This window comes from Dermacentor albipictus, chromosome 1, assembly GCF_038994185.2.
Source record: "Dermacentor albipictus isolate Rhodes 1998 colony chromosome 1, USDA_Dalb.pri_finalv2, whole genome shotgun sequence".
Taxonomy (NCBI): Eukaryota; Metazoa; Arthropoda; class Arachnida; order Ixodida; family Ixodidae; genus Dermacentor; species Dermacentor albipictus.
Window position 1 is genome coordinate 116093277 of NC_091821.1, and position 15231 is coordinate 116108507.

The 15231-nt window shown below is 47.7% G+C and overlaps 1 protein-coding gene across 5 annotated transcripts in view; it reads right to left on the reverse strand.

Annotated features, from left to right (window-relative positions):
* The window catches only part of vir (VIR_N domain-containing protein), a 338801-nt gene that overhangs the window by 149501 nt on the left and 174069 nt on the right, over positions 1–15231 (reverse strand). For all 5 annotated transcript variants that reach the window (XM_065439604.1, XM_065439605.1, XM_065439603.1 and 2 more), the window contains 2 exons: positions 13441–13596; positions 12940–13083 (listed from right to left, as the gene is read on the reverse strand). In XM_065439604.1, the coding sequence (XP_065295676.1) occupies positions 12940–13083; positions 13441–13596 (300 nt within the window). The remainder of the gene's footprint in view (positions 1–12939; positions 13084–13440; positions 13597–15231) is intronic.

Genomic DNA, 15231 nt, shown 5'->3' on the forward strand with positions numbered 1-15231 from the left:
AACATCTCAGTGTTGGGCTTCACTGCTTAAACAATTTATTTCGGTTTGGATGAGGGACACCTGTGTCTCAGCGTCAGCCAACACTTAGTTTTTTTAGCTCAAGCTCCTTCAAAAAGCCGGCGGCACCCTTCCTTTCCCGTTAATTCCTCAGTGCGACGGTCCTTTCTATTCTCATCCTCCTTCTACCACGCTTTCACCACATGGATCATCTGAAGCATCCTCTTGGTCAGTTGTAAAGTCAACATTTGATTTCTCGGACTTCTGAGGGGCCGCAAAAAAAAAATAAAAAAAACGGGCAGTCTGAAAAAAATTAATGCATGTCTTTAACTGCCTTTAAGGGCTAAAATTACCACAGGCACGTCTGAAAAAGCTCTGCAGGCCTGCCAGTACGCTTATTAGGCATATAAGGGCTTGTTCTGTGACAGGAGACGGGGTGCACGCATGTGTAATTAAGGAATACATACTGTGTCCCGTGGCAATTGCCCCCTTCCCATGCTTGGTATGCTTCACCGCCTAACACTGGTGTACTGAGGCGAAGCTAACTTTCAGAGACTGGCATTACGCATAATGCTGTGCTCTGCGAGCTTCAAAGCCAATCGCGAGGATTAAAGGCGGAGTCGGGTGTCATTGGTGATAGTGGCGAATTCTTTCAATGAAAAACACGGCACCGCACGGCAAGAAGCTTAGAACGACAGAAAGCTGAGCTAGTTGGTAAGGATTCATTATGCAAACTAGAAGTTCGGCGTTCGTGTTGTCCACTTCTCTGCTCTTGTGTCCTGTCTGCACGCCTAACTTCTAGTTTGCATAAGAAGCTTAATAGCGAACATAGAAGCAGCTAGGCCTAACGTTGCCGCGGTGGTGGTTACGGCTGCCAGCGGATCTGCCTGCGAGAGTGCCGGTTCGAGGCAGCGAGATAATCAAAATAGCGGCGGTGGCGACTTTGATTAATGCCATTTCAGACCTGCAGTCAGGGCAATATACATTGACTATATGGAGTACGTGGTGGTGCCGCAAAACCGTGCAAATTATCGGGCAAGTCCGAAAAATCGAGCGTCTAGAAATTCAGTCCTTAACTACTCTGGCAATACATCGTGCCGATCACACGGCGTCAATGACGATTCGTTGCGATTCCTGTTACTAGAGCCAGCATTAACACGACTTTCGTTCCCTTTCTATAAAGTTACAGCTAATTTTCCCTGATAGAAGCACAAATTCCCTGAGTTTTCCCCGAGTTTTTCCAGACTGTTCAAATTCCCTGAGAATTCCCGGTTTTCCCGGTTGGTAGACACCCTGCTCTCTACCTAGAAGACGGCCTCGAGCCCTCGGGCCCTTGCGGCACCTTCGGCCTGCTGGATTGCCTTGAGTTGGCCTTCTGGTGCACAGCTGAGCAACGCGGTCTACCACTGCTCTCTGGTCTTGTTTATTTTATTCTGTGTGGGTGTCCGAGGACAAGCCCATGCCATATGTTGTAGGTCCGCCCTTTCTTGACAGAATCTACACCTATCCGTGTAAAGGTCCGGGTAGCAGCGGTGGTAGGCCACCAGGTTCGGATATGTGTCTGTTTGTAAGAGGCACCATGCCGTCGCTTGCCGTCTAGTCAATGAGGAGTGTGCCGAGGGGAAATGCGCCCTTCCCAATTTATAGTGTTTGGTGATCTCGTTAAACCAGTCATCCGGTCTCTCTCCGTTCCCAATATTTGTTCCGTGTCACCTGCTCGGCCCGTCAGTTCTCGAGCCAGGTTGTGCGCTATTTCGTTCCCGGGAAGGGAGGAGTGTGCGGATGCCCATATAATGTGAATGTTGCGATCTTCACCTAAGCTGTTTAAAATTCTCAGTGCTTGCGGCGAGATTCTTCCTTTTGTATATTTCTTGATGGCTGTCTTGGAGTCGCTTACTACGATGTTAGCTTCCGTTGAGGTTATTGCCAGTGCTAAGGCAGCCTCCTCCGCCACCTCCGCCTTCCCTGTTTTTACAGTGACACTAACTCTGCAGTCACCCTCTAGACTCGTAACAACTGTCGACATACTCTGTCTATTTGCGTACTCCACCGCGTCCACATAGACCACGTCCCTGGCACTATGGAATCTTTTGTGGAGAGCTTTCGCTCTTCAGTTTCTTCGATCTTGGTGAAACTCCGGGTGCATGTTACTGGGGATTGGGGGTATTGATAGATGTGTCACGAGGATCCCATCCTCGTCGCCAGTGTCCCGATTCACCCGGATTCGTGAACAAGGGAGGGCTCGAGGCACCCTCCATTAGACGGACGCTCCGCAGCGTGGTGGTGCTGAACGATGACTGACCGCCGAGCTTAGCAGGCCACCGAGCCTTGCGGTGAATGAACATTATGCCTGAGGGGGCGTCACATGCTTGCTACACCCCTTTACCCCCAGTTTGTTTGTTAAATAAAAAAACAAACGTCCATGTTCACAATACCAGGCTCTGCCTCCACCCTAGCTGGGTCGACGCTGCCTGCTATCCAGGCGAGTAACAGTCTGGTGGCCTCCACCGTCGAGTACTCCGCCTGGGCACCGGTTTTGATGGGTTAGGTGTGGCAACACCGGGTGCTGCCTGAGCCAGCCTCGCTCCATCCGGAGGGCCCGTAGTGGTCGGCCTTGCGAGTGGTGCCGGGCTCGACACCGGTCGAACGGGTGCCGCACCACTGGCTACGGTTGTCGCATCTGAGGTGGGTGGTGCTCCGCTGGAAGTGACTGGTGCTGCTGCTAGTCCTCCTGCGGGCAGGAACTCAGGAGTGGCAGTCGAGGGTGCTGGCCAGGTCCCAAGGCGAGGCCTGACATGGTCGGCGTGTCTGTGCCACATGGCCCCGTCTGGCATGCGGACGAGCAGCGATGAGGCGCTGGCAGGAGACACCACCTGTCCGGCAGACAAGGGTGGGCCAGGACGGAAGTTCCTGGTGAAAACTGGAGCTCCCGACTCTTGCAAAGGCCCAGGACGGCACCCTTGGTCAGCAGCGAGCTTTTGCTTCAGCTGCTTCAAGAGCACTGTGGATCGGAGGTCCGGATGCAAGATGTCCAAGGGTGTCTTGACCATCTGACCCAGCAGGAGCTCACAGGGGGCACGGCCAGAGGCATTGTGGGGCGTGGTCCGGTACTGAAATAGTATCAGGGCAATCTGTGTCCGTAAATCCCCAGTTTGGCTCTTCTTGAGTTTGCCTTTGATGGTTTTCACCACCCGCTCAGCTGCACCATTTGAAGCAGGGTGGTATGGCGGAACCATCATGCGGCGAATCTCGTTCTCCATCAGCCAGGCCAGGTACTCTGTGCTGGCGAAAGCAGGACCATTGTCGGACACGATGACATCTGGCAACCCCTGGGCGGCGAAGACCTGTCGTAGCACTGCAATGGAGTGCTTGCTGATGGAGTGGTGACAGGTAGAACCTCCACCCACTTCAAGAAGGCGTCCACCACCACCAGGAAGTAATGGCCCCTGAAGGGTCCCCCAAAAATTCACATGTAGGCGGGACCAGGGTCTCTGTGGGAACGGCCAGGAAGTGATCTCCACATGACGCGAGGCTCACTGATGCTCCTGGCAGATTTAGCAGCTCAGCACCAAGTGAGCGATGTCTTGGTCCAGGCCAGGCCACCAAACATGGGACCAGGCCACCATCTTGGTCTTTTCTATCCCTGGATGACCTGCGCGCAGGAACTGCAGAACCCTGGACCGGAGACTTTGTGGGATCACCACCCTCGAACCCCACAGTAGGCAGCCCTGCTGCAAGCTCAGCTCAGCGGCCTTGTGGCTATAGGCCTGCTGCACCAATTCCTCTATCCGTGGGACACAGCCTTGACCACCTGAGACAGGACTGGGTCCCGGCTGGTGGCTTGAGATACCGCAGATATGGAGAGCACCTCCGGGTACGCGTGTTCCAGCATGAACACTTCAGCAGGTTCTGGAACAGCATCAGGCACCTCTGGCAGGGGCAGGCAGCTCGGGGCATCAGCAGGTCCCAGGTCCTTTCCCCGACGGTAAACCAGCTGGTAACTGTAAGCTGTCAGCCTCAAGGCCCAGCGTACCACTCGAGGTGATGCCTGCACAGGAACTGCCTTGTCAGGCCCCAGCAGCCCCAACAGCGGCTTGTGGTTCGTGACCGCCTCGAACTTCCGGCCCCACAGATACTGGTGGAAGAGTTCGACACCGAACATGAGGGCCAAACCTTCCTTGTCCAGCTGGCTGTAACATTGCTCTGCAGCATGAAGCCGTTGAGAAGCAAACAACACAGGATGTTCCTGGCCATCTTTGTCCCAGTGTGCCAGGATGGCTCCCACTCCGTACGGCGAAGCATCTACAGTGAGGACAACAAGCTTGGCAGGATCGAAGTGCACCAGCACTGGAGCCTAGGTGATTAGTTCCTTGCTGCGCTGGAAGGCCCGGTCCTGCTCCTTCTTCCAGACCCATTGTTGACCATCACGAAGCAGAAGGTGGAGTGGCTGTAGATGCTGCGACAGGTTTGGCAGAAAACTCCTGTAGAAGTTGATGAGGCCCAGGTAGCTCTGAAGCTCCTTCTTGTTCTGGGGCTTAGGAGCCTTGAGCACAGCATCAACTTTGCGGAGAGCCAGGGCTAGGCCTGTCTGGGAAATGACATGTCCCAAGTACTCATTGCTGGGGGCTAGGAAAACGCACATTTCCAGCTTGAGCTTGAGGTCGGCGTCCTGCAGTCGTGCCAGGACATTGTGCAGGTTCTGCAGGTGGTCCCCGTCGTCGCTGCCAGTAACCAGTGTCGTCCAAGTACAGCGCCACATGCCTCATGCCCCGAAGAGGTTGTCCATCTTCCTCTGGAATATGGCTGGGGCTGAGGCCACGCCAAACGGTAAGCGCGTGTACTGAAAAAGCCCCAAAGTTGTCGATGTGACATATTTCCGGGAGGCATCCTGGAGCACCAGCTGCTGGTGCGCATCTCTGAGGTCGAGCTTGGTAAACTTCTCTCCAGCGGACAATGCTGACCAGAGATCTTCAATCCGAGACAGCGGGTACTTCTCGACGGTAGCGACGGGATTGATGATAACCTTGAAATCCCCGCAGATCCTGACACTGCCGTCTCGCTTGAAGACTGGTACAATAAGAGCGGCCCATTCAGATGTTTTGACAGGCACCAGGATGCCCTCTCGCTGTAACCGTTGCAGCTCCTGGGTGACCCCGTCCTTCAGGGCGAACGGCAGTGGGCGAGTCTTGAAAAAACGTGGCCGGGCTCCCTCAGGTACATAGATGCCAGCCGTCGTGCCAGCAAATGTGCCCACCCCTGGCTGGAACAGGGACTTGAACTCTGTCAGGAGGCTGGGGACATCTTGCACCACATGCAGGCTGGCCACCTGGTACTCTGGCAGACGAACCCCCAGTGCATGAATCCAGTTTCAGCCCAGCAGCGTCGGCGATGACCCCTTCGTTAAGTAAAGGGGAAGGGTTGCCTCCCTGTCGCCAAACCGAACGCTGACCTGTGCCTGACCCTAGAACTGGGAGAGTTGCCCGGAGTAGCTGTGCAGCATCACGGCCGTAGCCTTGACGGATACGCCGGGGAAAGTACGCTTGAAGAGTTTCCCGGCCATTACTAGAGAGCTTTAGCAGAGCGTTTACGGTCCGCTCCGCTCAGACCGGCCTATCACAACAATTGGCACGCAGCCGCTCAGCAAAACGCTACCGGGAACACTGACGCGCGTGCGCACAGCACACATAGCGGAAGCGGAACGTGCGACGCTGACCACGTTCCGCTAGGAACCTGATTTAGCGGTGCGTCAGAGAACGTGTAGTTGCTTTCGTAATCGTTTTACCGCCAAGCTGAGAGCACGTCAGTGGTGTCTCTAGGAAACGCGCTTGTTAGATAAGCGAAATCAATGCATTCTATGCAGCCACCAGTGCGCGTGAAACGTGTGCGGAGCGGAGCGCAAGCAAACGCTCTGCTAAAACTGTCTACTGACACGCTGGCCCCTGTGTCCACCTCCATGGAAATGGGATGCCCGCAGATTTCGATGGTCAGCATGTACGGCGGCACAGACGACGGTACAAGGCCTGTGTGCCACATGTAGAAAATCGGCGGGTTCTCGGCCACGACGTGGAGCCTGGCCGCGGAAGAACTTGAGCCTGCTGCCGCACGCCCCCGCCGCAAACGCTTGCAATGGCAACCCTGGCTGCGGGCTTATCTGGTACCTGGGCTTGAATCAGGCTGCTGCTGCTGTTTGCTGTTCGTCCTCTCCCTTCGGCATACACGTGCCAGGTGCCCAGTTTTCCCGCACGTAAAGCATTGTACTGGAGAAAACTGGCACTGTGAGGTGGAATGGGCACCACGACAGCGACCGCAGGTACTGCCCTGATGTTCCCTTATTTCCCGTATTCCCTGTTCCCTTATGTTCCCTTATTTTCCTTGGGATGTCTCTCCGCACTTCGTGCTGTGCTTCGTAAGTTATTCCAATATCATCTGAGATGTGTCTCCCCGTCAAACTCTGTGTAAGCCTTTCATACTGCTCTACTCTCTGGGCCTCAATGGGTTCGTCTAGTGTGATGTGCATGCCGAGCGCCAGGAATTTCTCGTTTGGCATATTTGCCGTAAGTCCCAAGGCTTGTTTATACGCCCTTCTAATAATGCATTCTATTTTGGCTTTCTCCACAGCGTAGAGCTTGAGGTAAGGGACCACATACGTATACAATACGACTGATTATGAATGTTTCTATTAATCGGATGAGATTGTGCCCTTTCATGCCATAGTGCTTGTTGGATATCCGCTTTATCAGTCTGATTGTTGGTTGAACACTTGTCAAGTAGTCTAATGGTTTCTCCGTGATGGCCGTTTTCAGATATGCGGAGTCCCAGTATTCTCAGGCTCTCCACTATCGGTATCGTGGTGCTTCTACTGTGACCACAATGCCCGGCCTTTCCTCAATGCTTTTTCAACCCCGGCATGTGGGTCTATAGAGCAGAAGTTCTGATTTTTGCGAGGAGCATCTCAGTCCCTTGTCTTAGATGTAGTGTTCGACCGTGTTTACTGCTCTTTGAAGGATCTCTTCCACATGCCCATCGTTTCCACTCACCACCCAAAAGGTGATATCGCCCGCATATAAGCTGTGTCCGAGTCCTTCTATCTTTTCGAGTGGCACGAAGAAGTCGGCGCTGGCACACGACAGGGATCTACCATTGACTACGGTGTGGCATTTGGAATGTGAAGAAGTTGCTAGGCAGCGCTGCTGCAATCGTGAAAAGATGTCGGCTATGAGGTTCGATTTTTCACCATCATTACCTCTATTGCGAAAGCGTCGCCTAACGACAGAGATGAGGACGACACGGAAAGTGACAGCATGGGCGATTCAGGCCCGACAGTGGCAGAAGCTGCAGGTTACGTCAGCCTCATGAATGCAATCATCGCGATGAGAACAGCACCCCGCAATGAAAAAGACATCCAGCGACTTCTGCAGTGCTACCATGCCCATGCACGGGTAATATACAATGCGAACGAGGAATCTGCCATGCAAGTATTTGCCAAAAAGTGGGGGGGCTGGCTGTAAAGCTGGCTCACAGCTACATCAAGTTTGAGGGTGCTGCCTTTGCTGCTAGGCCGCCGCAGCATCAAACGAAAATAACAGAGTTTTGTCACGCGAAGTGAACAAATACTGCATGTTTTTGCCCTTTCATTGCACTCTCTGTGAGTTCCGTTTTTGACAGGTAAGTGGGCGATCTTATGCTATTTCGGTTAAGCATTACCACCGTTTAATATGTACTTTTTTCCAGCTCCGGCCAACTACTGTTTTAAGGGGGGACACCCCACTTAAATTTTCTTTTTTTATTTCTGGTCACAATTTGATAAAACTTCCATCGCTTATGTATTTTGACATGCTGATTTCAAATATTCAATTGGTTTTCCCATGCAACAAGTACTTTTCAAAATATAAGCAATTCATGCTTTTTTGTATGAACTAATTTGGAGGCAAGTTCTCTCTACAATGCTGGCTGTTAATGAAGGAGACTGGCGCATCAAAATGATGTTGAATGATCAGAGGTTGCAGTACTACAAGAATGAATGTTCTAAACTGATTTATGCCAAAGCTACAGCATGTCAAACTTTTGTAAGCAGAAGGCATTTGTGAAACCCTGGAGAAACTATTACTTTTGCAAAATTTCTGTAATGATACTTGTTCACATTTTAGGCCTACTGCACTCCCAATTTGTCCACCTTTCTCACGAAAAAAGAATTATTGCAATAAGATGAGTAGAACCAGAGATATCGTCACTCCAAAACTACACTACCATCAAAAATGTTGTTTTGAGAAAACGAGAAAAAACATTTCAGGACATGTTCATGATGATTACGGCAAATGCTTGAATACTAAATTGATCAAGGATGATACAGGGGTCCAACCAGGCAGGAATGAAACTTTCGCTTCTTTAAGGGGGGACACTAATTCAAATAATGTTCATGATGTTTTCCATCAATATTCATGAAACTTTCCATTCTTGTTAAGACGTGCTGATTTCAAATATCTCATGATTTTTCCAATAGGCCGTTTAGTTCTGAAGATAAATGAAATTCATTGTTCATAATTTGTAGAAACAATAGGGGGGAAAATGCGCTACGGAATTCGTATTGGCACATGCCAGGGTACTAGAAAACATAAGGAACATAATGGTAGGAATACTATTTTGATATATCATATATTAGTAATTTTATAGCAATTCAATCTTTACTGTTCGAATTGTGGCTACCCTACTGTCTGATCTAAAGCAGAATTGGAAATTTTTAAAGCATAAATTCCAAAATCTGACGCTACATTGTGTACAAGTGAAAAAGTCGATGTTTCGAGAAAACGAGAAAAAAGGATTACATTCACTTATAATCAAAAGTACAGAAATAATTTCTCATTATTTTGCAGTGAAAGTGGCTAAAAGCCACCAGGAATGTAGCCGCTCTGACCACGGCCACCCAAATGCGGCAAAAACATCGTTATTTAGCGCCGTTCGCCGATTCCCGGTGGCTTGCATCGCGCGCGCGGCAAGGTTGTCGTTCACGCGGGTCGAGCTCCACCCCGACGCGATATCGCCGCAACACGCGCACGTGATAACGATCTTTATGGCGAGGCCAGATTACCGTTCGCTTTTGCCTCCTGCGACGCTGCCGCCGCACACCTTGCACTTGACAAAAGACATCAGTGCGTTCACGGAGTCCTACTGAGGAAAGCGAAACCTGCCTCGGCGTCGACTGGCGCGGCTGCAACGCCGTCGGCGCGAGTGAGCAAATCCAGCACCCGTTTTGTTGCTGACGTTGACGCAAGAACTCGAAGTTTTTTTGAGCATTCATCTCCCTCTGCAACAAATCCGCACGCTGCAACATTGCAGTGTCACGCCGAACGCGGCCGCTGTCCGTAACGATTTCACTCATTTGTGAGCTGGCTAGGCCTACTTCGGCATCGTCCGCGGTTTCGGCATCATTTGCGGTTGGCGGCGAGCTACTCTCGATGCTTTCAGAAGGAATGGAGCGCTTTTGAAAGTTATAAGCTGATCGCTTCTTCTTTTTGCCGAACTTGTGCCTCATGGTGAACTTTCCCGGTGGATCGGACATCGTTGGGCATGGTGCCATTAAACCTACGAGACGCGCAGTCGCGTCGCCTGCGGAGTGGAGCAGACGATGGGAACCTCGCGCAGCCACCCACAGCACGCGTGTTTGGTCACGTGCGCTAGTCAACGAACCGGATCGCGCATTTGGGCTTTTTTTCTCCCCGGATTTCAACGTCACTGGCGTACCGACGGAGTCACTTTTGGCGGGAAATTAAAGAAGGAAGCACGGAGTGGAAGGAAGGCTCCTCTTTCCAACGAGACCAAGATGGCTGCGATCGCGCGCGTAGAAAAAGAGCTACGCGCCGCGATAAAAAGGGCTGTTTCTGCGCGGAATTCAGCTCACAGTGATGTTATAAATTGATATTGCGGACGAAATACTCTTCCCTGAGATTCGAAACTTGGGGAATTAAAGGAATATTAGCTGTAGAATTCGAAAATGTCTTTTTCAAAAAATCGATTTTTTTCGCGATTTTTTCGCCGCAAAGAGCCGTGTCCCCCCCTAATGAGGTTTCACTGTAGAAATAATAGAAATAATAGGTTAAAGGGAAATGAAAGTGGACAAAAGATAAGTTCCTGCCAGATGGGGACTAAACCCACATCTTCTGCATATGCATGATGCAATTTATCAATTCAGCTACTGTGGTGCTCTCCTGTTGACCACATTCTTGGTATTTGTGTATGTGTACAAGATTAGCCAAGGGAGAGTGAGTGAATTTCTCGTAGCTTGGGCTAGTACAAAAATTTCTGAAGATATGACGATTTTATCCCGAGTTGACTAAATAGCTTCAATATTGAAGCTAAATCTTTTATAGTGCTTTCTTTTATGTGAATTTTTACTTTGTATAGTTTTCAGGAACTTCACACAAGCTAATGAAAGCCTTCTTCCTCTTCTTTCGAGAATTACAGTAGAACCTCGTTGATACGTTCCCATTACATATGTTTTCCCAGCGCCAACATTCGCAATAAAGAACACAAAAAATGACCCAATAGAGTTAAACTGATTTTTACTGGTTCAAAAATTACCGGAAAACAATTTTTCAGCAATAACGTTCAGTATGTCACCAAAATGCGATGGTATGATTGCTTCTCCGGCCACTAGACCTATTGTAAACAAAAGAATGTACCGAGGCACACGCGATCGAGAACCGTATATAGCTGCCCACCACGGCAGCTTCCCCGCAATACTCGCTCGCCCTTCTCAAGTGAAAATGCCGGCGGGCACTCAGTTTTTCATTTCGGTACCAGCAGATGTTCTCCGCGGTTGTCGCATGCTGCATTCACAGATATCACCGCATGCCCTTTTGCGATAATTCGCCTGTCTGTTTGACAGCGCGTGGTGCTGTCGAAAGCATAGCTCACACTTTTAATAGACGATAACAGAAATGCGCCGCCGTTTCCTGCTGCAGACTGCCATCATATATGTTTTCCGGCCACTAAATTCCATGTGAACAAGAAAAGGGGCAAGGAGCATGCCATCGAGAACAGTATATAGCCACCCGTCTCACGCGAAAATGACAGCGTGCACATTTTCTTATTTCGATACCAGCATATCTCCGTCCGGACTGTCGCACAGTGCACTCGCAGCTATCGCCGCCAAACCTATTGTGATAAGCATCTTTACCTATCTGTTTTACAGTAGGTGGTGCGTAGTGCCATTGGGAACGTACTGCATGCTTTTAGCAGGCAATAATCCAAACGTGCCGCCAATCTCTGATGCAAGTGGCCCGGTGGTCATCTTGTTTCGCTTTGGTGGCATCCGGCATCGCCCATCAGCATGATATCCTTTCGGTTGCCCGTCGCCCTCTTAAAACACCACACAACAGGAAAACAAAACGCGTCTCGGGCCGCCGGAGCACCACCTGCTCAACGTGCATCGACGTCTCATGCCGCCATGATCCGCATGACGCTTTGCATTGCGTAAATGTCAACGATAGTTGAGTCTGTCACATGTTTTAGTTACTTTAGTATGTTCTTTCGGGAGTTTTTTTCAAAACGTATGAACGAGGTTCTACTCTATTCATTGCTATTGTTGTCAATAACTCTTGGAAGACAGTAGCCATGCTACGTTTATCATAAAAACTTGTAGCATTCTAGTTTTCTAAACAATCAGGGTGTTACGAAATGGTATAGCCTATAAAAACCAATTTTGTCACCAGAAACAAATACCTGCTCCAATACAAATGACCCACAATTGAATTTCTGCATCATATATGATAAAGCAATTGATGCTTGCCTCACAGAATCACTTGAATATATTTTTCATTCAGAACATCACAAGAAGCTGACAAACAGCAAACAAACAGTGTGATATTTTCGGTAGGCACTTTCTGCATGTGCTGCAAGAAGCTTTCGCCATAACCTTTTCTAGAAATAATACACCTCACAAATAATTTCCACGATCACAGTCACTACATATTTCATTGCCCCAGGACACAGATTCCAAGTAATTATGTAAGATTTTGTTTTTAATTTTATTTTGTTTGAAGAAGTTGTTCTATGTGTATCATATGTGATATACCAAGTAGTAAGGGGTCAAGGAGACACTAAAATGAATTGAACTTTTTGTGCGTGTTTCATATACTGTTCTGTACTGTACTGTACTGCTTTGCAAAAACCTCAGGCTTTAATTAATTAAATTTCCAAAATGCAGAAAAATAGATGACCAGCAAATTCATTGGAGCTGATGTGAAGTCACAAGTCATAAGTCATAAACAAGAAGAAAGGGGATTAACCGAGGGGCCCAATTTTTATTAGTCATATCATAAGAAGACAACAAACACTGACACCAAGGACAACATGGGGAAAATTACTTGTGCTTAATAAATGAAATAAAGAAAGCGAAGGTTGTGGGATTGTTCCCCACCTGCAGCAAGTTGTTTTTTCATCCACTTTCATTTCCATTATTCAACGTTTCTTTATTTCATTCATTAAGCACAAGTATTTTCCTCTATGCTGTTCTTGGTGTCAATGTTTGTTGGCTGCTTAAGTCATAAGTCAGTAATATCTATGTCGGTCGTCGATGCCTTCATATTTCTGGTGACCGCCCTGAAATTCAACGCAGTAGCATTTCATTCTGTTTTTGCAAAACAGATACAAGGACATATGACAGAATAAACATTGGCTTGCACAAATTGGGCCCAGGCATGCTTGTTCCTTTGTTTCTGTATGTCTATATTGCACTGCATCGCTTCCTTTTTTTTTTTTGGACAAAGGGACTATGGTAGCACCTCACAGCAGTGGACAGAATAAAAATCGTGAGTATGTGGCCACATGAACCATGAGCTGCATCATGTGTCGATCATCATGAGCATAATTTATTCACAAAAGGCAAACTTTTCTTTACGGCAGCCATGAAAAAATTGAAATAACCAAAATAAACCTCTACCTTACCTTGTTGACTGAGCTTATGCAAGACTTCAGCATAGTTCTGCAGCAGCTGGGCACTGTCAGAGTTGTGGACCGTCAGCAAAACAAGTTCAGTAGCATAACCAGCACAGACTGACTTGGAAAGTCGCATGTCAAAATCTCTGTCCCCTGAAAAGAACAACAAAACGGGAAAAAAAAATTAAAATTAAAAAAGAAAAAGCCAGCAAAATCAAAAGGAGGTCATAGTTAAGAAGATGAAAAAATCCCCTAGCAAGCAATTCAGATGCAGGCATACTGGAACAAGGGAGAAAAGTAACACGGTTTCTACCACCATCAAAATCCTTGAACAGAAAAGAGTGAAATTTGACAGAACTTCAGATATTTCCAAGTCTAGACACAATGAACAGCATGCCAAGCTGGGATCAGATGTGATAGCACAGCGGTATTAGATCACAGCAGATTAAGCAAAATTTTGCTAGCAGCTAGAAAACATTTCTTGAAGCAGACACTGCATTTGTTACTTACCTGAACTTTTTAGAAATGGTATCAAGGCATCCAAGTTTCGATCCATGGCCAAAACATCAACTACTGCTGCCCGACCAACATCTGAGAAAATTATTGTGTACAGGTCATGCAAGCAAGACACCACGTCAGCATCGTCAAGCTCCTTCTTCAGGCTTCCTGTAAAGTGAAAAATAAACAAAAAAGGAATGGTAATTCCACAATGCAGCAGGTACAAACCCGCTTTCATCATCTCTAACATACATGCACCTATAAACATAATTGTAACCTAGATCCTGCATACTTAGCAAAAAAAAATATTTTTTAAATTTAACATCGTCTTTAATTTGGCATTTTGTGCAAAGCAACGTTGAAAATCCAACTAGTTTCTTGTTCTATGAATGAATACTATTAGTACTAAGCGCTGTGACCATCTCTACGGCAAATATAGTACTTACTCGAATCAAATGCACCCTCGATTGTAACGAGACTAAATTTTCATGACCAGAAATGAAAAATGAAATTCTCTCGAAGGTAACACATAGTTCAATTTTCATACTTTTAAGAAATCATATATATGCAATGCCCTTCATTATCCACTTACCAGTTTTTCATGGTAAGAGTTATAGCAATGTGTTCTAACACTGAAAAAAACATCTACTGCACACAAGCTGAAGTGGACCGGACGTCACTCATCCTCACTGTCGTACACAACCTTAACGCTATCAACAGCACTAGAGAATCTTGTCTTCGGCACAGTCTAAGGCATTTCAGATATGGCACTTCTTAAACACTTTGCAGACCATGGCAGCCCAATTAACTTCCAGAGCGGGCATAAGGTTCCTGCAGCTACTACACCTGGCTCCCTAGTCTGGACACTGTCCAACTTTTGACTCGGATGAAGACACGTACCCTGGCTGCACTGCGAAAGTCGAGTGGCCTTTGCCACTGCGAGCACTAATTGGTCACGAGATTATAAAAATTGTAGCTTCCTCAAGGCTTCTGTGCAAAATAGAAACAGGATTTGCTGAGTCAGTCACAAAATAAAATCTTGCTGAGGTAGTAAGCATTTGTTCATCGTTTTCTTTGTACTCTGGATAATTCGACATTTGGTTGATTCAAACATTTTTTTTCAGTCCCGTGAAATCCAAATTAACAACGTTTTACTGAAAAAAAATTTCAGGCTCAGAGTGGCCTAGGGGCTTTTTTAAAGAAAACTGCTCACACAATGGCATTCAGCTGACAGAAAAGAAGAGAAAAGTCCTATGCTAGCTTTAGTGTCACTGGAGCAGCCCCCTAACCACAAGGCATACGTGCGTGATCTCGGAATGAGTACTAAGTTCAGTTCACTTTGCGTCTTGCTGCAGCAGCACAAAAAGCACAAGGCAGCCTACAAATGTCACTTGCACATGATGCTTGAATGCCGTCTCCCCTTGGATTGTGTCATATGAGCTACCAGCAGCACAGCTATGTCCACCTTCAGGACAGGGCACAATCTTAAATATACAATAGGCTCTAGCATTTTTAGGGCTGCTTTAAAACTATAAAGTGCAACAACTATTTAGTCATATAGCTAAATTTTAAATTGGTGACAAATACTGTATTTACTTACATAATGCACACACTTTTTTTCACTAAGAATGGATGCAAAGTTGGGGATGTGTTCATTATACAAGCAAAATGTGGAGTGATTTCGTTTCCTGCAGCCACCCTAACATACCATGCTCTAAGAGTGTGCCTAATAGCAACCAATGAATTAAACATAGACGTAAGTAATGGGAACAAGTCAAGTTGTTTATCTCCTCACCTTGAAAA